At 38.1% G+C, this 26,146-nt stretch overlaps 1 protein-coding gene across 1 annotated transcript in view; it reads right to left on the bottom strand.

Annotated features, from left to right (window-relative positions):
- The window catches only part of LOC126353899 (fatty acid synthase-like), a 416,829-nt gene that overhangs the window by 92,655 nt on the left and 298,028 nt on the right, over nt 1–26,146 (bottom strand). The window contains exon 24 of the mRNA XM_050003123.1: nt 22,814–22,984. Coding sequence (XP_049859080.1) covers nt 22,814–22,984 — 171 coding nt within the window. The remainder of the gene's footprint in view (nt 1–22,813; nt 22,985–26,146) is intronic.

The raw sequence follows: 26,146 nt of genomic DNA, 5'->3' as shown, positions 1-26,146 counted from the left end.
CAGTTTCATGAAAGTTATTGCCCTTTTATTTTTCTTGCTTTGCACATTGACCTTGCTGACTATCAGGAGAAAGGTAGATGTTCAATTAATTTATAAGCTATAAATGTAAATCTGGTAACTGAAAAATGAGTCCATACACATCTTACATTAAGCAAGAGTTGATAAATTAAAAGATATTTGCCAAATATGGACTGGCAGGATGTACACAGCATATCTGTACCATTGTCACAGGCTACTTTGAAAATTGTAGTACTAGAAAATATAACCCATGCTGGTAAATTAAATGCTTCTCAACTGTGGATTACTACATGTTCTTGAACCGCCACTTTATTTAATTGATTGCTAGGTTGTTCTTAATGATCATTCTTATGAACTCCTCATTATATTAATTCATTCAGTAAGTCATCACGTTTCATATAGTATATCCTAAAAGAGAGCTTTGAAATGGAACATAGTACCATGTACATAATTACTGTAATATCACAATCTAGTTTTAGTAGAACTTGGAATAATTTGTAAGGAGTCACAGTGTAACATTGCTTTAAGTTACCACTGGGAAGTAAGTATAGTGTGGCATCATATAGGTCATAGCAACATGTACACAAAGCATTTGCGAGATGGGCTAGCCATATTCAGCAGAAAACTGCACTGTGCCATGATAATGGCCAGAGTGGGCAGAATGGTATGACCACACCATGGTGAAACTCTTGTTATGAGCTACATGACTGAGTGCGGGGTTTTAATGTAACAAGTGTGCACCCAAGCCATATAAATAGCAATGAATTTCTAGGTAGATTAATTGGTAATCCAGCAGCACCACCATCACACCAGGGACATATCAGATGATGAGATGACTGGGTATCTGGGTAGTGCCAGCTCAAGCCATGGGTTCAAGACCAGGTTACACCAGGTGCCACCTGCAATGGGTATGCTTGTGGGACTTGCTCCCAAAATACGACTAATTGACCATCTGTGCCTATTGTGTCTGATTCCTGCCAGGGAACAGCAGGCTGTGTCCCACACGTGGCACTTATCCTATGCCTTCACAATGGGTGCAAGCTCAGCCTGAGTCATCTAAATGCGGGTGTCCACCACTGCAGAACACCATTGCAGCACAACACATAGTGCTGCTGACATCTAGACTGTGTCAAACTGTGGGGTCATCGGCAGTCATTCTATCTAACATCAGCATCATGAAGTGCTGATGCTCTTCCTACTTGCCAGGGTGGAAGCTGCTGCATGTGAGCCTCCACCAGCATGGGTCACTGCCAACCAGCCTGCAACAACACCATTCACACTGCAGAGTGCTGCAGGCACTTTTGATTATTTTGTCATCTGTCTGAAACTGAACTGATAATTAGTTAACATTACAGCTATAGTCTCTTTGTAATCATTCACACTATTTGAAAAAAAAAAAAAAAAATGAAATGACTACTGCTCCACCCCCTCCCCCCTTCCCCCATCACTTATCATTTCCTACACCTCTGGCAATAATTTTAAAATGTGAAAAATACCAAGTTACACCTTGGTTTGGAGGCAGTGTTAAACTGTAGTTCCCACAATAACTGGTAGAGTAAACTGGTTCAGAGGTTGGAGGAAGACAAGTATATACCACCTCCAACAAGACTAAATCAGTTAAGTATTGCTGTATGCATACCAACATTTATGCCAATGATACATTCACTTAATAATGTTTATACTTGGAAAGACCAACAGTTACCACCACACCATATTAATAGATGCTCATTACTAAGAAAAATTAAATGTGCTGTCCAGCTATCAGGCATCTCCATTACTGATTATACAGGATGTTCAGTTTAACTGAAGACATTGAAATATTTTGAAAACTACACATCAGATCAAAAAGAGTTATAATCTTATATTATTATTATCTTTCCTTTCTCAGACCTTAGGTCTGGTTAAAAATGGAAAGTGACGTGGACCTTGATCAAGCGTGACTTCCTTTTAACTGTATGGTATATGTTATATTGCATTTAGGAACTTTCGGGTAATTGAACATGTATCAATAATTACAGATTTCTGTAGTTGTATATATACGTTTGGATGTAGCTGTATTGCGTTGATGTACTGGTGTATATTGTGTGGTATGACTCCTGTAGTTGATATTATAATTGGTATAATGTCAACTTTATCCTGATGCCACATGTCCTTGACTTCCTCAGCCAGTTGGATGTGTTTTTCAATTTTTTCTCCTGCTTTCTCCTGTATATTTGTTGTATTGGGTATGGATATTTCAATTAGTTGTTTTAATTTCTTTTTTATTGGTGAGTATGATGTCAGGTTTGTTATGTGGTGTTGTTTTATCTGTTATAATGGTTCTGTTCCAGTATAATTTGTATTCATCATTCTCCAGTGCATTTTGTGGTGCGTACTTCTATGTGGGAACGTGTTGTTTTATTAGTTTATGTTGTATGGCAAGCTGTTGATGTATTATTTTTGCTACATTGTCATGTCTTCTGGGGTATTCTGTGTTTGCTAGTATTGTACTTCCACTTGTGATGTGATCCACTGTTTCTATTTGTTGTTTGCAAAGTCTGCATTTATCTGTTGTGGTATTGGGATCTGTAATTATATGCTTGCTGTAATATCTGGTTTGATCCTGTATTGCAATCATGAATCCTTCCGTCTCACTGTATATATTGCCTTTTCGTAGCCATGTGTTGGATGCGTCTTAATCGATGTGTGGCTGTGTTAGATGATACAGGTGCTTGCCATGTAGTGTTTTCTTTTTCCAATTTACTTTCTTTGTATGTGTAAGGGGTTGTAGAAGTGGTTATGAAATTGCAATGGTGTAGCCAATGTATTTATATGAGTGATTGCTTTGTGTATTTTGCTACTTTCTGCTCGTTCTAGAAAGAATTTTCTTAAATTGTCTACCTGTTCATAATGTAGGTTTTTTATGACGATAAATCCTCTTCCTCCTTCCTTTCTGCTTAATGTGAATCTTTCTGTTGCTGAATGTATGTGATTTATTCTATATTTGTGGCATTGTGATCGTGTAAGTGTATTGAGTGCTTGTAGATCTCTGTTACTCCATTTCACTACTCCAAATTATTATTATTATTATTATTATTATTATTATTATTATTATCTTGGAGAGAGGAGGGACATCCAATGATACCACACTCAACCTCCCACCCCACTCCATGGGTGGCGGGGGTCAACTTTGATATCTTTAATGGGAACCCCCATTTTTATTGCAGATTATGATTCTCCTGAAAAATCTATATATGTTTTGTCTGAAGCATTTTCTTTGTGGCCATGGCTAGAGGTAAACACTACTCTACTTTTCCATTTAGAGTAAGTGATCAAAAGTAGTACTGAAAAATTCAACACACTAAGTGATCTGCTTTTCAAATGAGCATACATAAGGCAGAAGCATACCTGTGGGAATGTCAGCACAAGCATTTCTGATGCAGTTGACCATGTCTTCATGGCCTGTTGGCACTTGTTGGTACACCTTAGCTTTTAAATATCCTCACAGAAAGAAATCTAGCAACATCAAATCTGGCTACCTAGCAGGCCAATCAACAGGACGTCCGATCTACCGACCAGTGTAAACACGGTCTAATACCTCCTGTGTTTCAAGAGCATAATGCGCTCAGTAACTGTCATGCTGAAACCAATTAAGTTGTCAAATGTCAAGGGAAACATCCTGCAGTAGTTCCAGTTGTTCTTGTTCCAAAAACCTATGATATTTGTGTCCATTCAATCTGCCATCAATAAAATATGGATCAATGAGTTTGTTCCCCATGATGTGACACTATACATTAACTCACTAAGGTAATTGATGATCAACTTGCCATAACCAATCAGGATTGTCTAGTCTCAAGTAATGCATATTATTTCAGTTAATGCTACCATGGTTTGTAAATGAACTCATTGGAAAATAGTACCTCGGCAGAGAATGTGGGACTCGGCTGCATTTGTTGCTGTGCCCACTCACAAAACACTACCCGCTTCCGGAAATCAGTGCCAAGAAATTCTCGATGCAGTGACACATCACTATTGTGACAATACTGCCTATGGACATACCAGATTTGTGGTGTAATTGCGAGTTGCTCATCCATGGGTTGTGGTGCACTGCTGTTTGTACAGCTATTTCATTAACTTCTCCTGTAACATGTTTCCTTCATTTCCTTTTGCCGGTCTGTATGCTGCCATCCAACATACAAGTGTTCACTACCTTGTAAAAGAAAGAATGAGAGTGAGCTTTCTCTGGAAAATTCTTAGCATATGAGACAACAGCATCCTCAACAATCCTCCTACATTTTCCGCAGATCACAAGCATTTCAATTTTTTCTTCTGCAGTTGCAACATTCATCATCCACTTGCACGTCTGTTCTCCAAATGATAAGAAGGTGTGCAGCCAACAAACAATGTGCAAGTACTGTAAAGTTTAGAACTGCTATCTGTTGTACATCTGAATGATACGTGAGCTCCATTCACAGTGTGCTGCCTCTTACGATGCCCTGTGCTTTGCTACATGGCCACAGTGGTGTGCTGAGTAGTCCCCTGTAAAGAAATATTGGAACACTACAACGTTGCGAATGGGGTTTCCAATTACAAGTTATGAAGTACTGACCTGTCCTACATTTGCATCATGGAGGTGGGGTTCCACGTGGCATTGGATATTCGGGACCATTGAGTAGCACGTCGTAAATTATGATTGTGTACCCATTCCTATTCCTCCAATTACAACACAGAATGAAGAAAATGGTTCAGACAAAACATATGTAGATTTTGCCATAGAATCATGATCTGCAATAAAGGAAGGGGGTTCCCATTGAAGATTTCCAAATTGTCCCCCACCAGCCATGCACTGGTTGGGATGGGGAGTCAAGTGCATTATCATTTGATGTCCCCGTCCAAGACAAACAAATTGGAATTATAACTTTTTTTGATCTGATGTGAAGTTTTTGTGATATTTCAAAGTCTTCAGTTAAAATGCAGGCCCTGTATACAAACAAACAATTTCTGAAAATGAGTGCCAATGGAAAACTTTTTGTGTAATTTTAGGTTTTCCTGTGTAGAAAAGCTTTGAACATTTCTCAATTATTTAGCCACGTTGTGTTGTCCAGAAGGCATGATATTTTGACAAGCTGACTTCTTGTCATTTTCAGGCAATCATGATGAATGATCGACTTCTGCTGGGTGCCGCCTTTATATTTTCTGCCCCCACCCCCTCCAACTGGCCACCTCTTGGTGTGGATCTGGTGCTGTGTTTGGGGAAGCAAGACCTCAGTAGTCGATCCAGGGTCCTCTGTAGCAACACAGCTGGTGTCAGACGTGGATTTCTGCTGGCGTGTCACCAGTGAATCCTCATCTCCTTCAGTTGTTATGATTGGAGTGGATTCCAGTGTAGATTGCAACTGTGCTCTGGTCCAGTTCAACGTTGGACACTAAGCCTTGCTTCATAAAAAGCCGTTGTCTTTATTTGTTAGTCCTTCATGTAGTCAGATGTCTACAGCCTCTTTTAGAATACAATCCCAGAATGTGTTGGACCGTTGCAACAACTTGGTACATCGTAATTCACAGCATGTCCATGGGAGATGGGTGACCTGCCACAGTAGACTTCATCAGCTGTTCATTTCCCGCATGATGTTTATGTTCAGTGCATCTCCCCTGTACCATCCAGATTGTCTGGCTACATACATTTTCCCACACTGGCAAGGGATGCAGTCGACTCCCAGTTTCCGGAGTCCTAAATCACTCTTGACTGTTCCCAATAAGGCTTTCATATTGGCTAGTGGGTGGAATATGAACTTTGAGCTGTGTTTCCGGGGCATTCTTAGGAATTTTGCTGATGTATCCCAGTGTACAGGATAAATGCCATCACGACAGGCATCTATTCATCCTCAGCAAGCTTCACCTCAAGTTCTTTGATCCTAAGGCTTGTTGTACCTTGTAGTGGCTGTAACTGTTCATATGGACTACAGACTTTAAGTGCAAGAAATCAGCTGTTAGACTGTCACTGTCTGAGAGTTCATGTGCTATGTGCCCTAATGTGCTAAGGACATGTTCTTGTTGTGAAGAAGCATGACAGATGGAGGCACACAAATATATGGTAGTATGTGCAAATTTATCATAAGACACTGTGTTCTAGTGTTCCATCTGGTCTTTGATCGTTGAGTACATCCTGAAGTGGAAGTTGTTTTTTTCTATCTCGACCATGAATTTTATGTTCTGTAGCAATGACATCAGGTGTTATAGGAAGTCTTATTGGTGATGTCATCCATGCAGCCACATTATGAATGTATCATCTACAAACCAGGAGAAACATGAGTGCTTGCAGACTGCTGACTTGAAGGCTTCATCTTCAGGTGCCTCCACAAACATTTTGGCCACTACTGGTCACAGTGGGCAGACCACTGGTACTCTATCTGTTTGTTCATAGTAATTTCCATCAAATAGAAAATAGGTTGACTTTAGGACTGGTTCAAACAGTTTCATTTGTGCTGGTCCACACTTTTCTCCTATGAAGCACAGGAAGTCTCCTATATGTGCCTTTACAAAGAGATCTATGTTGCCAAAGCTGACCATGAGGTCTTCTTGGCCCAGGTGTAAGTTCTGGAGATGCTTGATGAGCTATGGATTCCCAGTTTCTTACTTTATTCCTGATCAGAGCTGTTGAAGGTAGACTACTTCACAGTAGCTTACAAGACAATCCTTGTAACTGCAGAATGAGGCAAAATGTACATTTTTCTGTTGTGTATTGTGATTATATAAATCTCTGTTCAATTGAAACTGATTTTTTTAACAGCAACAAATAGCATTGAGGTGTAAACATTTTGAAAAGTGGGTGTAAGAAATCCCTGACATTTTAAGGAGCCTTTGTAGTCTTTATTTCACCGTATTATTACTACTGATTTTTCCTAAAGGAATACTTTCTTCACAGTAGGTGCTCATACCAGAAGATAATTCTGTAATACAACAGGGAGTACAAGTATTCCATGTAGGCTAGCTACAGAAAGTATATTTGTGTCATCATGTAGCATTACCGTTAAGATTATCCTCTTAATGACACTGAAAAGTAATTTATATAGATTAAGAAGAGGAATGTAGCTAGTTCCGTAACTTGTGGGATTCCACATGCTATGTTCTCCACTCAGTTCTTACCCATAAAAGACATTCTGAGTTTGGATTTATGCCTCTCACGCAACTTGTCAGTGTGACTCTCCACATCACATCATGAAGGTGATGTTTCATTCATGTAAGAGGACTGCATTGCACATCCTTACATTGTATTAGTTCACAAGAGATTTCCTTCTGGTGTGTGTATAAAATATGATGACATGGAAATAGGAGAAGTTGAGAGTGTAAAATTCTTGGGATTACAACTTGATAATAAATTCAGTTGGGAGCAACGTACTAACAAATTGCTAAAGCACCTAAACAAGTCTGTGTTTGCAATGCGAATGATGTCAGACATAGGAGATATAAATATAAAACAACTGGCATATTTTTATTATTTTCACTCCATTAGGCCACATGGTATCATATTTTGGGGTAACTCCACAAACAGAGAAAAAATGTTTAGAGTACAGAAGCGTATAATAAGAGTAATGAGTAGTGTAAATCCAAGAACATCATGTCGAAACCTATTCAAAGAACTGGGTGTATTAACCACAGCTTCTCAGTATATTTATTCCTTAATGAAGTTTGTTGAAAATAATACATCTCTTTTTCCAACTATCTGCTTAGTACACAGTATCAATACTAGGAATAAGAACAATATACATAAAGATTTAAAATCACTTACTCTTGCCCAGAAAGGAGTCCAGTATTCAGCAACGCATATTTTCAAGAAGTTACCAGCAACCATTAAGAGTTTAGTTTCAGGCAAGGCACAATTTAAACATAATTTAAAATAATTTTTGGTGCCCAACTCCTTCTATTCCATCCATGAGTTTCTCAACAAGTGCAGGAGACCATTTTAATGAAAATTTATTATACTTTAATTTTTGACAATACTTGGTTGTAACAGCCAAGTAATTACCTACTGCATGAATGATGGATATATGGAAAGCAGATGTGTAAGTCTTAAGTCTGTAAATAGTGATAGTTTAATTTTAAATCTTGTACATAATCTGACTGTTCTTAACTGAGGATCACTGAAATGAATAATTTACTATAATTTTTGACAATACTTGCTTGTAATAGCCAAGAAACTAGCAAATGTCTGTCTGAATGATGGATTTACTGAAAGCAGATGTAAGTATTACACCTGTAAATATTAGAAGTTTAAATTTAATTCATGTACGTAATTTTACTGTTTATTGACTGAGGATCATTAAAATTAATGAAACTCAAGTTTTTCTAATTACATTTTTGTAATGTGTTTATCTGACATGTTCCACACTCGGGAGGATTCCCTCTTTTATGGGTCTATGGAATGAATAATTAATCTAATCTGATCTAAACATATTTCTCATTATGGTCGGAGGAAGGCAATGGCAAACCACCTCCACTAGGACCTTGCCTAGTACAGCGGTGCGCGTCTCCCGCATCGTCCCCTACGCTCCTCGGTGTATGAGACCTCATCATCATCATCATGGTTAAAAGCTTTGTGAAGGCTCATAATATATCAAAATGGTAGATTTGTGCTGTTTGACATCCTCAGCAAATCTTATAAAAGAATTCTGCTTAGTATGATAAAAGCTACAGCATTTTTGTTGTTATTTAACTTTTACTTGAAGAATTTAGCTATCAGATTATAGTCATTTGAAATTTTTTTCTCCACTATTTATTTGTTGTTTGACAGGATAAATTACAGACCTTTCATAGGAAACATTCTCATGCATCAAAAAAATGTATTAACAATGAAAAGAAACTGATTATTTACCACCACAGTTTTCCTTTCCCATGGTGTAATTAAGTTATTCAATAACTAAGGCTCTGCAATACCTTTCCAATAAATCTTGCACTTTGCACTTAAAGTAACAATTTTTTATTACCACTATTTCTTGTTTAATATGCTACCACCACAGAGTCATTTGAGATGAAGCATTATTTCATTAGTTTGATAATGACAGAGGACAAAACTTGTGAAAGTAATGTTGGGTAAATGCACACATCTTTCATCCACAGAGTTTTATGAAAACTGTGGAAACTCTAGTCATGTTAATAGAACCTTTTCCTTGAATGTGATATAATTGCTTCTTAGTGTTATGATTTACATAGTGTTTCATGGAAATCTGCTGTTAAATTGCTGTTGGTGGAAATCTGAACTCTAACAAATGAGATATTGTGTGGATATGTACAATTAGTTTTTTTGTCATGAAATATTTCAGTACATACAAATAGTCATCTTCTTGCCTAAGTAGAACTCTTACTCTTGGAAGATACAGAGGACTCTTACCCTTGGAACATACAGAGGCATTTCAGCAGTATTTTTCCCATACTCAATATATGAATGAAAATGGAAAAAACCCTAGTATGTGGTACAATTGGAAGTACCCTCTGCCATGAACTTCATAGTGGTTTTCAGCTATAGACATACGTGAAGATGGAGTATGGATGTCAGATACATTTATGGTTAAGTCCCAAATTGTGAAAGAAACACTGAGAATGAATGAAATTTTGTAACTTTTCTTGAGTATTCAGTGGTATTTAAGCAAGCTGACTTGTTGCATGTTATGTATCTCTTCCCTCCTGCTGTCAAGCTTGATCTTGCAGTGCTTGGACAGAGCTCTACTAGGAATGTGGAAGGGAGGCACACCGCTAGGACACAAGCAATGAACTTCAACATTATGCCGCTACTGTTGGGCTAGGGAGTCTGCTAGACTCGAGAACATGCATGTACATGACATTTCAGTGACTGGTAGAGAAAGCTTAGAAGACCAGCCTTACCCATAGAGATTTCTGCCCTGAATACCTTGCTTGTGGTGTAGGCATCTGGCATTTGACTTTGTATTTCCAAAGTATTCTTCCAATGTTCACTGTTGTGTTACTGTTGCTGTCTATACACGTGAACTTAAATAAACTAATTAGTACACTTTGTAATGGCATTAGTTGACTAAATTAATGAAATCGATGTACCTGAAAGGAAATGACGAAGAAATATAGTAAAATATTAAATCTTTGTTTAATAAGTTGTTACCATTTATAACTCAAATACTCTTATGAAAAGTTATTTCATGTATTTGGTAATAATAACTGTAATATTTTGGCGTGATTATTATTGTGCAATGATTGCAATGAGTTATAAATGCAAATTCTGTACCACTCTGTTGAAATCTAATCAACTCTTAACTGTAAACTTCAAAATTACTGTTATAAACAATGAATGTATTCAAAGTCTGATTTTTTAAGGACCAGTGGCAGCACCCCTGTCATGGGTAGTGTTGTCTCTGATTTTGTAGAGTCAATGTTATGTCATCTTTGTAGTGCAAACAAACTTCGAATTCAATACATTTTCATTTCAACCACATTATTTAGTAGATTAAAAACAAAGATTCCAAGACTTACCAAGCGGGAAAGCGCCGGCAGACAGGCACATGAACAAAACACACAAACACACACACAGAATTACGAGCTTTCGCAACTGGCAGTTGCTTCGTGTGTGCGCGCGAGTGTACACCTGTCCTTTTTTTCCCCTAAGGGAAGTCTTTCCGCTCCCGGGATTGGAATGACTCCTTACCCTCTCCCTTAAAACCCACATCCTTTCATTTTTCCCTCTCCTTCCCTCTTTCCTGATGAAGCAACTGCCAGTTGCGAAAGCTCGTAATTCTGTGTGTGTGTTTGTGTGTTTTGTTCATGTGCCTGTCTGCCGGCGCTTTCCCGCTTGGTAAGTCTTGGAATCTTTGTTTTTAATATATTTTTCCCATGTGGAAGTTTCTTTCTGTTTTATTTACATTATTTAGTAGAACTGATTAATCAAGACAAGCAGGTCCTGACATTATGGAGACCCTAAGACTTTCTTGCAGGCAGATATAATTGCAGTAAAGACAAGTTACATACCCAGGCTTGACAGGAACATTTATTCTCCATAATTTTTGTTGAGTTCAGTGGGATAAACTGATACTACAGTCTTTGTCTTTGATACACTAGTGCAAAAGTCTAACAGATTCAGTTAAGTAAAACATCCATGCATTTTACACATTTATTTGAGTATATAAGCTGGTTTCCAATTTATCCTTTCTGTGCCAGATAGGTTCAAATTCAGATTAAAGATTCTAATATTTTACTATTCAAGTCATTTCCCACATTGATTGTGACAAGGCTTGTGTGTATCAAGATACATTGTGTATTCTGAAATGTCTGAGAGAGTGTGCAAAATGTACTATTTTATAGGTTGTAGACTTCATTAGAGATTTTCACAAATTTTGGCATAAGTATCCTCCTTCAATCACGTCCTAGTTTCAGTGTGTGTTTACTTGAGTAACTTATTTTATAGGAAATTGTGAGCTACAGTTGAGTAACTTATTTCATAGTAAATTGTGAGCTACAGTTGTTTAGTCTGCAAATTTTGGTAGCAATATCTTTTCAAGAATTTATTTCTCCATAAGCCGCTAAGCAATTAGAGCAAAATTTCCACTTTTCCCTGCTTATTGAGCTGTTTCTTCCAAGTCATGTTTGATATTTTGTGACTGCAATGTACACTTCTCTATTACAAAGCCATCTGCTATTGTGTAATAGTACGTTTTGTGCAGTTTATAAGTGCCTCATTGTGTTCCATTTAGTTTCTCCTTCAGCAATGCTCTGTATAGTCAACATCTGTTGCACATTTTATCCCTAGTCACAAACAATAATGGTTCATGCAGCTCGAGGTGCAAACTGGGGTTACAGTGTTCTCAGTGAAAAGCAACAGTTGAGGAATGAGTGTACATTTACTTTTGTGCTTCTCACAACAAAAGGGACAAAAATTCACTAAATAACTTGCTAAAATCATGTTTAAAGCTTGCATTGGCTACAAAATTCACAGCAGATTGCTCAGAATGCCACTGAACACTCACTGCCTGTCAGAGAATGTGTGACATAGGTGAGCAGAACCACCCTAAACTAGACCACTGTCATTCATGACTCCAACTGTAGCTCTGTTTTAGACATTGTTACATGGATCTGTTAGCAAGCATAACTTCAAAAAAAGGTTCAAGATATAATGTTATTTTAAGGAATCTGTAAATTTTATTCCAGGTTTTTCTCTTGTTATAATGCAAACCCCTTTCATTGAGCACTTCGAGTTTCGCATCTTAAAGGAAACTTGTATTCCTTGCAGCATAACACAGCCTTAAATCAAAACTGAATCAGCAGGGCTTATTCAGAGATACCTATTTAATGTTCATGTAAGCACTGCACCAGGTAGAATGCAACTCCACTGTGAACATTGTTAAAGGTATGAGATTAGTTGGTTGCTGTCTGCAGTCAGCTGGAAATCACTCTGACTGATGTCAAGTGAATGGAGGCTAGTTTGAACAGGTGTATCAGGTAAACTACTGAGAGTCATGTACCAGAGATATCAAAAGTATCTCAAGTTCTATCCTTTCCAATGAATATTGTCTCCTCTAGAGGAAGTATGGGATCTACTACCGCTTGTCCACTTGGTTGTGGGTGACATGGTAGTGATTGGTCTAGGGGGCATGTGCAAGGGAAGCTAACCAACAAGGTTGAGGTGTTGCCTTCCACTGAAATTGTAACTGATCCAATGGAAACACACTTCACCAGCTGGGAAGCCTGCAGTCTCCTGTGTCAGGGAAGCAAGTGCATAAGTTTGAGAGTCTGTTTATCATGTAATAACTACTGACAGTATCCATTATGAGGCAGGAAAAATGGAAAGGATTGTTTTGTGCACTCTCATTCAACATGCTGAAGAGAGTATTCCAGCAACCTTTCATAGAAGAGGGCGCAACAAGCTACAATTTGTGTTACACACTGGAATGAACGCTGCATGTTGTCTGGGGTCCAAACTCATAATTTCTTCATTTCAGGGAGTGGTAGAGAAAGCTTAGAAGACCAGCCTTACCCATAGAGATTTAATGAGCTCACTTTGCAGTACTGTTTCCCAAAGTGATCAGATCCTCTTATTTTAAAATGAGGAGAAGACTTGAAGGTTCTGTGACAAACTAGGTTGTCATGTTGGACCACATGTCATATGGTTGGAAACTGTAAGGTCTTCGTAAATTGATCAGAGATGGTTGACAGTGCATAGAGTGCAGACAAGGTTTGTTTCAGCTTAGGTGACTCTCCATGCATCACATCTCTGAAACTGAATCCATGGTTCTCCAGCACATGAAGGAGCATTCCAGGCATCACCTCCATAAATTATCCCATCTGCTGATATTCTACTGCTGCCTCAGGGCACCACTATCCAATCCCTATTAAATCCACAATGTTCCTCCTCATCCACCCCTCATTACAGCTAAACCCTGTCTTGCTCACCTTTTCACCTTGCCACATCCCCTAAAACTCCCTACCAATCCTCTACCAACCCTCCAACAAATCCAGAGCCTCCAATCACTGTTGCTAAGCTTTACACCAAAAGCCTCAGGTCCACAGAAGTTTCAGTCCTATCCAAAGACCTCACATTTAGCCCTACAACCAAATTTAACCATACTGGACTTGTCAAAGACCTGTCCTCCTTCTCCTGATCCCTGCAATGGAGGCACTTCTTTGCTGCCAATCCCTTCAACCAAAACCACCCTAATTCCAACATTGAACATTGCCTCCTCCAGTTCTTACCATCATCCAACCATGATCCCCCCCTTCCCACTTAACCACCTACTGGTCACCTTCCAGGAATTCCTTACCTCCAACTTAGCCTCATCATCGTTCTCCAGGCCCCTTCCTCAGAACAACAACCTCTGAGTTGAAGAAAGAACAGCCATGCACAACCTCAAAACAAATCCTGACCTAATCATCCTACATGCAGACAAAGGTTCCATCACTGTTGTCGTGAATCACAGTGACTACCTGCAGACAAAGGTTTCACCACTGTTGACATGAATCACAGTGACTACCTGGCACAAGACCTCCACCAATTGTCTGACTCTTCTACCTATAAAACTTGGTGGAGTAAACCCATCCCAGAAGTCCAATGCAAACACCAATCCCTACTTAAAGCCTCAGATCCTTCCCAGAACACTTCCCCTGAATCAATTTCCCTCCTTACCACTATTATGACAACTACACACACAGCTTGTACATGTTCCCCAAAATCTACAAACCCAACAATCCTGGTCGCCCCATTCTGGATGGTTATTGTGATCCCACTGGAAGAATTTCAGCACTCACTGACCAACAACTCCAACCAATTGCCCATAATCTAGCCTCTCGTGTCACTTGCTTCACCGGCTCTCCACCATCCCCACCCCTTTGATCCCTGGATCCCTACTCATCACTGCTGACACCACCTTCCTATACACCAACATCCCTCATGCTCATGGTCCTCCAGACTCCAAACCCACTACCTCATTCCTCATACATCTTGCTAACTTTATCCTGACCCACAATTACTTCTCATTTGAAGGGAAGACATATAAACTAATTCATGGCACAGCCAGGGGTTCCTGCATGTCATCCTCCTATGCCAGCCGTCTTATGGGCCACCTAGCGAAGACCTTCCTAGCCTCCCAAAACACAGAACCCTTGTTCTGGTTCAGGTTCATTGATGATATCTTCATGATTTCAAAACACTCTACCTACATTCCTTCATGACCTAACACCATCTCTCCCATTCGCTTCACGTGGTCCTCCTCAAACCAGCATATCACCTTCCTAGATGTTGACCTTTTCCTCTCTGATGGCTCCATGTGCACCTATGTCCACATTAAACCCACCAACTACCAACACCACCTGCATTTTGAGAGTTGTCATTCCTTTCACACCAAAAAATCCCTGCTGTGTAGTCTGGCTACCCATAGGCATATCTGCAGTCACAAAAACTCTATTGCTCAGTAAGCTGAGGGTCTCACCAAGGCCTTCACAGATGGGCACTACCCCCAGACCTGGACCGCAAACAGACCTCCCCTCACAACTTCAATCCTCCCACCATCCCCAGAAACCAGCCATAAAGGAGTGTCCCCTTCATCACCCATTACCACCCCAGACTGGAACAACTGAACTACATCCTTCACCAGGGCTCTGATTACCTTCATCATTCCCCGAAGTGAGGGAAATCTGACCTGAGATACTTCCCACCCCTCCTAAAGTGCTGTTCTATTCCCAACGCAACCTCTGCATCATCCTGGTCCATCTATATGCCATTCCTAATCTGAAACTCTTGCCACAAGGACCATACTCCTGTGGAAGACCCAGGTACAAAAAACCAGCCTAATCCACCAACCCAGCACTTCCCATTCCAGTTCTGTCACAGGTTTATCCTACCCCATCAGGGACCAGGTCACCTGGGAAAATAGCCATTCATTTACCAGCTCTGCTGAAATCATTGTACAGCTTTTTATACTGTTATGACAATCAACCAGTTGTCCACAAGGATGAATGGCCACTGCCACCCTGTGGCCAAGAACAAAGTAGACCACACTGTGCTGCAACATGCAGCTGAATATAACACACTTGATTTCAATGGATGCTTCACTACCCAATCTATCTGGATCCTTCATTCCACCACCAACTTTTCTGAACTGCACAGATGGGAGTTCTCCTTAAAACACATTCTCCCCTCCCGTAACTATCCCAGCCTCAACCTATGGTAACATACTGTCCTCACACCCTCCATCCAGCACTTTCCACCCCCTTTTCATATCATCTCCTCACCATTCCAGTCTCCCATGCTATTTATTTACAGCCCTCTGCCAACGCATCCACCTGTCTCTCCCTCCTCCTCTCCTTTTTTTGTTCCTTTTTTTCCCACCACCCTGCCCCACAACCTCCTGATGCTGTGCCTGTTGGCAGTCTTGTCCCTGTACAGTCCACCAGACAACATTGATCTTTCTCCCCGACTGTACACTACTATCCCTTCTCCTGCCCCTTCCCCACCCCCTCCAGGTTCTTGCTTGCATCTCACGTGATGATGTATTCCAACATGAGATGCTGGAGTTGGCAGTCATTTGTGTGTGTGTGAGGTGGGCTTGTTTGTGTGTGTGTTTCAATGTTGAGTGTGTGAGTCTCTCTTTACTGATGAAGACTGTGGCCGAAACCTATATGTGAGTGTCTCTTAATTGGGCCTGTCTGCAACTTGACATGTCTTCTTTATGGTAAGTAGCAATCTATCTTTTCCTACATTGCTGGAAATCAAAGATCGATCAGTTACATTATTCTCAAAGAATTTTCATTCTCACAGATAGGAAATCTAAAAGGTTAATGTCTTAGTAAACTACAGGAGGATCCATGGTAGTCCTCGTACTTTGTATCATTTATAAAAGGTAATAATGCAGAGATATGATAAGGAACAGTTGGTTGACAATGGCACTGTATAGCAACAAAATCTAAATACACATTGGAATTTAAATTGTAATGATAGATTAGAGACCAGCACTGGTGGTATATTAATTGCCGTACAGAATTCAATAATATCTAATTAAATTATTACGGATTCCAAATGTGAAAGTTAAGCATCAAAGGTGGGTCAAACATAGTGATAGGATGCTTTTATAAACTGATTGCTTCAGGAGCTGTAGTGGCAGAGTACTTAGATAACTTGTAGAATTCCATGAATAAGATTCCTGCCATGAATAAGATTCCTGATGATGCTACTGAAATAGGGGGGAGGCTTCAGTTTGCCACCTACAGAACAGGAGAGTCATGAAGTCAGAACTGGCACCAGAGACATGGATTTGCATGACATTATTTTGATTGTCTTGTTCCAAAAAAAAAGCTTTGAGCAGATAGTTTGAGAGCCAACTCATGTAGGTAATGTGTTAATACCACCTAGCAATCTGAACTTTTTGAATAAGTTAATACAGATGAGGCTTCAGCGGTCATAAGGCTGTGATAGCATCAGTGACTATGGGTGTTGCTACAAACTGTTAAGGGGACCACAACCTGCCTATCTAACCCATGTTAATTTAGGCAAGTATATAACCCATTTCTGAAAAAAAAAAAAAAAAAAAAACTATCTGAAGCAGGACCTCAATATTTTTACTGTATGTTACATGATGCTCACAGAGTCAACTGTACTAAAATCTACTTTATCCATTTTATAGTTTTTAAGAAACACTTTTTTTAAGTTCATTAACAAAAAATAATAAGTTTTTTCTGTAGAAAATAATTTTTTGTGCGCTTCTTAATGGGGGAATATTAATGAATGTAGTACAAGAGGTGGCTTTTTATGTTATGCACAGTCTCTGAAAATTTCATTCATTTATCTATGATAGTTTCTGATATAATGGGGCACATGTACTGAAAATTATAGTTTGTGGGAAACTGACTTTAAAGAAAAACTTTTGAAATTTTTTACATACAGTTAATTAAAACTGTCCTGCTGCATATGATGGCCCTTCTTTGGCCTCTAGCAGGTCTTCCAGCTTCTTTTTCACCTACCTGAATGTTTGTCTGGCTTTCTTGGCCATATTAGATGCAGACCTGTCTGTATTGGCTATCCTCATTTTATCGCAATGTTGCAGCCCAGTGATCATATTTTCACCAGGACTAATTCTCAGCTTTTTCAGTGCCCAACATTTCCAACATTACCACAATTGAATGTAATAACAGCATCATAACTCCTAGTTTCATTGTATGCATGCCTACATATACAGTTTTAGGAAGGCAGTTCCAAATTATGCTGTTGAAACATTTATTTGGGTTCTGTGTCTGCCCATGCAGACATTTCCCCAGAAGATCAGGATGAGCCAAGTCTCTGAAAATAGGTTTAATTGCTGTAATAACAGCAACAGGAAGAGAATGCTGGTGATAATAAGATTCTCCAGTTGCCTGAGCCCTATTGTATTTGCACCACCTCTTGTACAGAAAGCTTTCTAAACTTGTTTCCTCTAAATTGTCGTTTCTTGAAAATACCTTTACGTTTTGTCGTCTTCAATAAACACAACAAAACACAGGTAAACAAGCAGTGCAAATGTAAGTATAACAACTACTCGCAATTACACTTGAACAGAGCTAACCACATGTTTGAAAGCGTATTGTTTACAAACAGCAGAAAAAAAAGAATACCGACCGTTGCATTCCAAGCATAGACAACACACTCAAGAATAAAAAAAAATACTTAACTTGCAATTTAGGGGATATAAAGATGTAAAATATATGGGGAAAAGTGGGTGACAGAAAAGTGGGCGTGGCACATAAACACACGCGGTAGGAAAATGCTTGAGAAAATTTTTTTTCAGCAAAATCCTTTTCAGAGTACTTAAATAAAACATTAATCTGTTGAAATAGGTTGAAAACCTAAGATTGATTTTTTTTTTCGACCTGAACAATGGTGTGGTCCCCTTATTAAAGGTAGGAAAATAATTTTACTTAGCAAGAGTGATGGAATACAAACTGCAGAGAATATCTGGGTAGTCAACCTCAAATATTCGGTGCTGTGTACAAATATTTGGAGCACAAATGCATAAAATTGAAAAGCATCATTCAGCACATATGAGACAAGTATTATCTGAGCAAGGTTTTAAGGGATGGGAAAGACTCGCCATACTTTAATAGCCATGTTGGAAATTTTTTATCTAAACAAAGAAACATTCATCACAGATTTACGAGAAGTCAAAACATACTTCACACACAAAAATCAAACAAAGCAAAAATGAGCAAACTGAGAACAATGGGGGAAGTGGTCAGTAATTTTGAGAGTAATATTTTGCTAACTAATCTTATAATTCAGTAAGCAGAAAGTGGCTGAAATCATCTGCTCAGTCACCTCACCCAGTGACCATACTGGCATTAAAGTGGAGGCTGATAGGGAGAAGGCCAAAATACTGAATGTGGCCACCCGAAACTGTTTCACTGCTGAGGATGGTCCCTCCTTTGAGTCTTCACACGGACATCAAAATGGCAGATCCTAGGCTAAAAATAGAAAAGAAACTACAGTCACTTAGCAATGGAAAGGCACCTGGACCAGAGAGATACCCGTAAGATTCTACAGAGTTCATGTGAATGAACTTGTTTCCTTTCTAGCAGCAGTTTGTTGTAGATCACAGGAGCTATGAAAGCCACCTAGTGACTAGAAAAAAGTGTAAGTCCATTCCACATTCAAGAAGCATGCAGATAACTATGGGCCTATACTGAGAAGTCAATCAGATGTAGAATTATGGAACAAATTTTATGCTCACGTGTTATAATTCTGAAGAACAAAAATCTCTTCTAGAAAAATCAACACAGATTACACAAAGAGCAAAATGGATTCTGCAGGCAGAGATCTTGCAAAACTCAGCTGAGAGCTTGTTCAACATAGACATCAGCAATCAGCTTAATGCCAAGCTCCTGATTTCAGAAAGGCATTTGATACGGTTCCATACTGTCATTTAGTGGTCAAAAAACTTGTTTTGGCAGCAGCTGTGGATATGGCTGAAATTGTGTTAGTTAATCAGGAGCTAAACAACAAGTGAGAAAGTATATCCCTTCTTTTAATACCACTGAACAAAGAATAAATGATATGGCCAGTGACATTCAAGAACACTTAGTCAAAAAATTAAAGAAGAGCTCACACACTGCTTTGCAGTTTGATGAATCTGCTGATGATTCAGATTTTGCACAGTTTATGGTATCTGTGTATTACCGTTCTTAATATGGAACCCCTAGTATTCAGACATGCACTGGGCTGGTTGTTTCATTTACTTTCATCCAGTTTCAAAAGTAGACAACATTTCTTTTTAATTAATTGCAAGAATGTTTGGTGTATTTTATTATAAATTATTGTTCTACTTTTTTTTAAAAAAAAGATACTTTTCAACTAATTTACAAATTACTAAATCATATTATTCTCTTCACAGCAATCAAATGTAACAATATAAAATAAATGAGAAATGAACCAGGCAACAAGCAACAACAATTTTATGAGAATCCTGATCAAGCCAAACAGCTATGAAAATAGAAACATGTGTTACTTACAATCTGAAGTGAGTTCAAGCATTTTGGATCCACTCAGTCTGAACTGCTGTATAAAGTGCCTTCTCTCATTGCTGCCAATCCTAGCAATCTACTGTTTGATTTGATACACGGTTACTGAAATGCATTGTAACCATGGTGTGAAGTCTTGCACATGAGCTGTGTATATGTTGCTGCAGCAACTTTGCATCACATTTCAACAAGAGCATCTTTTAAATGTGCTTCCATGAACTGTTGTAGTTCCATGTGATATTTTTACCAAAGCAGATAATCAACACAAAAACTAAGTTATCAATAACTCCACAAGACGGTAGCCTCACACCAATGTTCCCACTCAGAAGTTAATGTAGTACTTCCCCTCTACCTGCAAGCCTCTCAGAGGTCAACTCATGAATACGGTCAGTACAGGACTTATTGTTAGTGACCTTTGCTGTCGTAGTTACATTCCACAGATGTCTGAAGAGTTCAGCAGACATTATGCCACTTCTCATCGCCGCAAGTCTTTAGTGTATTTGAAGTGTCTGACAGGTCTAAATTAAATTCAGTACCAAATCTGGACATAAATAATTTTGCAATATGCTTTCACAAAATCTCATCACTTCCATGTGATATTTCTACCATAGTTGATGATCATTACAAAATACATTTTGTTGAATATGCTGCTAATTCTGGTTGCAACATTCAAAGTTATTACATTGGAGTCATACCTGTAACTGTGTCCCACAAGGAAGACTTTTCAACCCCCTGGGGGTCATGATCCACAGGTTGAAAGTCACTGATCTAGTGGATAATGTTGGAAACTCCATAAGGGTGTCTGGATATATTATGGTTGTTTGTAAGAAGGTAGAAATGTTAAAAGTCTATAGTGAACTGCAGGAAGTCCTAAAGAGGATTGAAGAATAGTCCAAGGACAGGTGGGTTACACTGAATAAATGAATGTAACACACTGCATACTCATAGGAGAAGAAATCTGCTACTGTACGATTACAATAAAATTGCTAGAAACAATAACTGCTGTAAAATATCTTTGAGGAACCATCTGAAGCGACCTGAAGTGAAAGGACCACATCAAATAAATAATAGGAAAAGCAGATGCTCAGCTGAGATTCATAGCAAGAACCTTAAGGAAATATAACTCATCCATTAAAGAAGTGGCTTACAAAACTCTTTATTTGACTGATTCTTGAGCAATGCTCATTAATATGGGACCCTCACTAGGTCTGGGAATCCTTAACAGGTCAGATTAATACAAGAAGTAGACAAGATCTACACAATAATGGCATCATGAGATTGTTTGTTCAGCACAAGAGCATTACGGAGATGCTCAACAAATGCCAGTGGCAGATGCTGAAAGAGAAGTGTCATGCAATACATAGAGATTTAACACTGAAATTCTGAATATGTACACTCTGCAAAGAGTTTGACAACATATTACTTCCTTCAACATGTGTCTCATGAAAGGACTATATAATGGTCTGGTCAATAGTCCTATCTCTGCTGTGTAATGTAGAATTTGATACTTGCATTGAATTCATGACACATTCTAATGAAATTAAAAATTAAAACTTTGTATTAATTGTGCATCTAATAACATAATACAATCTTATATCTTTTATAAACAGAAATGAAAAGTGGTGTTGCCATGGGATTTGATTTCTGGAAAACAATGATATTTTTTAGTTTTAAATTTAATTTGAAATAAATATTACATTAGAAATTATAATTATTGTTATATTTGTAAGTTAATTCTCAAAACCACTGCAAAAAGAAATGTCAAATAGTGGATACTAACTCCCTGACCAGAATATCAATTGTCTTTATACTACTGGTGTATTGCAAGTGTTTCTTTGTATCCTTTGCTCTTGTCCAAATACAGTGTGTATTATGTTTTGGTGCAAAGTAGTGATGGTAGTAGCAGTAGTAGCCAGTGGGAAGGACTGTGTTATGTTGGAAGTGCATTTTATCAATAAAAGTGTTTGAAAAAATATAATCCTGCAACAAGTTATTATTTATAATGTATGGAATTTAAAAACCTGAGAAACTTTATTGAAACCATTGCAGAAAGGAATTGTCAGCTTAGATACTATTCCACAAATGTTGATTAGAGGAATTTACAATAATTGTTGGAAATGAGCTAAGATGACCAAATGTTTATTAAAATTACAGAAGACAATTAACTGATCTTTTCTTTCTTGTGTTCATGCTTTACATAACTGATATATTTTTTTGTATTTCTGAGAAAATGCAGTTTATGCGTAATTCAGATAAATAGTCATCAAATATAAAATTTTGAAAATTTTTTTTATCAGTTTATTGAGAGAAGTCATAATTACAATGAAAAATTCAAGAAATTACAGCTAATATGGAGATTTACTGATGATCATTCTTCTCATGGACATTTATTAACGAAACAGGGAAGGGGGTATCAGACATTAGTAAAAGAAGTACCTCTACCACATACCATCGGATGGCATGCGGAGTATAGATGTAAAAGTAGATGTAGATGCAGATCACTGTTTGTTCAATTGCATAGATTTTTAATGAAGGAGGAATTAAGATAATTTTAAACAAATTCAAAACAATTTGATCAGCATGCACAAAATACCCAACAAATGGGTAGTGTACATTCTTCATCAACTAAACCAACTAAACAACACACAAACAGACAATAGCTATCAGGTTACATCACACAGTAAATAATATTCATTATATGGGTATGCAGACTAGTATTTGAATCATCTCAACACAAAAAGTAAGATCAGTTTGGCCTAGTAAGGTACCAATTTCATCACAAAATACAATGCCTTTTATGCCACACAAAATCCACACTGATACTTACTGTAGTGTAGACAACAGGTACTGTAGCTGCATCCTCTAAACTCCATGACTGTGGAACATCATAAACTTGTTCAGCAATAACATTAGTTGCAAAGCCTTGGCCAGGAAGAATGCCCATCACTCGTCTACCATTTCTGTTTTTCCCAGAGAATTCCAGACCAAGTATGCTGCTCTGAAAAAGTATTTGAATGATAATTTATTGAAAAAGAAAACATAGCTGTTACATATTATTATTATTATTATATTATTATTATTATTATTATTATTATTATTATTATTATTATTATTATTACAGAATTAATTAATACAGAGATCAGTTAATAACAATATATTTCTATGTTCCTGTTATCTTCTACCAAGTCTCACTTTCCACAGTTATCCTCTTTGTGTGTACTGAGATGCACAGTTATTTCACTGATGTGGTCACTCCAGGAATGTTGTGGTCTTCCACATACACATTTAGCCACTGTCTAAAATCAGTGTTTGGGACTGGTGGAATAAGAGAACACTGGTAGAGAGTCTAGTGGTGCTTGGTAGTTACTGAGGACCAGAGGAGCATCAGAATGTAGTGACACAGGGCCTAAACTGTATCACCAAGGAATTTTCTGCGTTCATATAGAAAGTGTTTGCATTGTTTCTTTTACGTATGAGGAGAGCAGACAGCTAAGCTTCATGCAGCTTGAGCATCATGCATCACTGGACACAAATCATACCTTTTTGACAGCCATCAATCACAAGAAGCTGAAGGACACCAAATGTCCTATAGTCAATTTGGTTTGTCAATGTGAAAAATGAATTACTGTTGAACTAAAATTGTATTCAGTCCCATTTTCAGTCTTGTATTGTACAGATATTTCTTATATGAACTCTGCTCTTGGCCATTTTAATAGTCCATGGTTCATTTATTATGTGGTTAAGTCCATGTAGAAAGTACAGTGAATAAATAATGGTCATGTGTTTTATTGAAAACTGATTACCTGGTTTATGAAAGTAATTCCATTCCCATACCTGAAAACAGACAAGCTGTGTTTGCTGTGATTACTAGATGAATGATATTTGCTTGAATATAATGATCAGAAGGTAATTTAACTGAAAGTTACTAAAAATGCAACATATATCCCTGGTCAAAAAACATTTGACAACTTAAATTAATTAAGAATAATGTGTGTTTATCACATGAATAGATATTACCACATAGTCTAAACTGATGAAAAATGTATATTACAGTTAGGCCAAAACTACCTTGACTAAATATTTGACAAGATAATTTTATTTCAAGTGAAGTTATGATAACAGAAATGAATGCATCATTGATACTCCTGAATGTCAGGCTCAAACGTTACTGATTCTTGTCAGGATAGTACTGATAAACACCTGGGATTATAATGATTGCTGGAAGTTATGTTCAAGAGTTTCTTCCTTTCTACAGTTTTATGTAAGCTTTAATTGACCAGATTGCTGCTCCCATCAGGTGCAGTTGCTGTCTGCAGTCCAGCCATAATGGCCAGAGACAGTGGTCATGTGTGTGTTAGTTGTGCCTGTATATGTGTTTTCTGCTTCAGAAGGAGGAATTTTGGCTGAAAGCTTAAATGTATAGCAGTCTTTTCATTGCACTCATCTGCAGCTCAATATCTTCTCTCCTATCCTTTTCAAAATACTATTGATATGAATGAAATTAGCATCAAAAGTAATGAGCAGAGCACCAGATGCTAAAGATATAGATGGGCTGGCCAGTACTTACCTCAGCTCAGTACAGCCGATAGAAACACAAAAAAACAACCGAAAATTTAAGTTCCTAGCTTTCGGAATAAATGTTCCTTCATCAGGGAGGAGAGAGGGGAAAGAAAGGGAAGAAGGGAAAGTGGATTTAGTTACTCACAACCCAGGTTATGAAGCAACAGGGAAAGGAAAACAGGGAGGGTAGCAAGGATGGAGGCATGGTTGTCAGAGGGAAGCCAAAGATATTCTACTGTAGGTACTGTGCCAGTTTCAAACCAAAGAGGATGCATACAGAAGTAAAGAGGTATATAGTATAAAGATGTAGGATAAAAAGATGCATGAATGGCTAAAGAGGAAAGGGAAAGAGGAGAAGACTGAAGAGTACTTGATACATAAACAGATTAGTGTCCTTGATATTATATTGTAGGTTGTAGGAAATAGTTTGGAGGTATTGCTTCACAAGAGCAAAGGTTCATTTAGTGAGGCTGCTGTAACAATAGGATGACCTCATGGATGGATGATAGTGTATGGGTTTAGGGAAGTACACAGAAATTGGCTGCTTGATATGGCAAAAGTGATGAGAGAAACACATTCTGGAGAGAGCTTTTTGAAGATCAAGAGATTGGAGGCCAGTTGGACTTCTGGGATGAGGTCACTGCAACCTGCCTGGCAGATGGGAGTACCAGACAAATTAGTAGTGTTATTTTCCATATAATAATCAAGGTTCATAATGAAAGTGGTGGAGTTTTTAATGCAGATAGGATGGTTAAGACAGTGAATAGCTGTTCTTTCAGATTTTGTGAGATTGGTCTTATTGTAGAAGCATCCACAGAAATAAAGTGAGTGAGACTGGAGGCCAAAAATCCATACAGGATTCTGATGGATGGTTAGGAGGAAGTATGAATGGATCACAGTCGAATGGAGGTAAAACTGAGATACCCAGTCTTCAAAGTCAACACTGGGCTGATTCTAGTCTCTCATACATGTGGAAAAGAAATGTTTCCATTGTAGTGAATGGGGAAAGGAAAGTGTATTTTTGATAAACCCACCATCATTACATTTGGAAATGGGGCTACTGCTAAAGGCTTTGTAAAGAAATCTTACTTCTTTATCACTAGCAGTTTGGAGGCCATTTTGAGATTTGTCTTTGAGGTCTGTTTGGGTTCTGGTTTACACTGGATAAAAAGAGGAACTCTTGGGATTTGGTTCTATGTGTAATAGATTAGCAAACAAGAGAGGATTAATTGGTTATAAGAGGGTAAATGGAATGTCTGATGGACACAGATGAGCAAAATGATAGTGCATAGTGTTATTCCAGGGTGTGAGAAGTGGTTAGTAGGGTAGATACTTTTTAATGTTGTTTTGTATTGGTTGATGTAATAGTTCAGAAGTAAGTATATTTAAGGGGGTCTAGTAATTAGGAATTGCAAAGCAGAAGAATCTTATGGAGAGACTAAAATTAGATCATGAATGTAAATTTCAAGGTGCTATGATTTTGAAGTAGTAAACTGGTGAGAGCTAAGGGTTCATGAAGTTTGAGCAGATGGAGACCATTGTGAAAGGAAGATTCACATCCAGACAGGGAAATTAAATGATCAGGCCACTGGACTATGGA

Source organism: Schistocerca gregaria, chromosome 3, assembly GCF_023897955.1.
Source record: "Schistocerca gregaria isolate iqSchGreg1 chromosome 3, iqSchGreg1.2, whole genome shotgun sequence".
NCBI lineage: Eukaryota > Metazoa > Arthropoda > Insecta > Orthoptera > Acrididae > Schistocerca > Schistocerca gregaria.
Note: the sequence above shows the minus strand (reverse complement) of the source record. Positions and strands in the feature narration are given on the sequence as shown.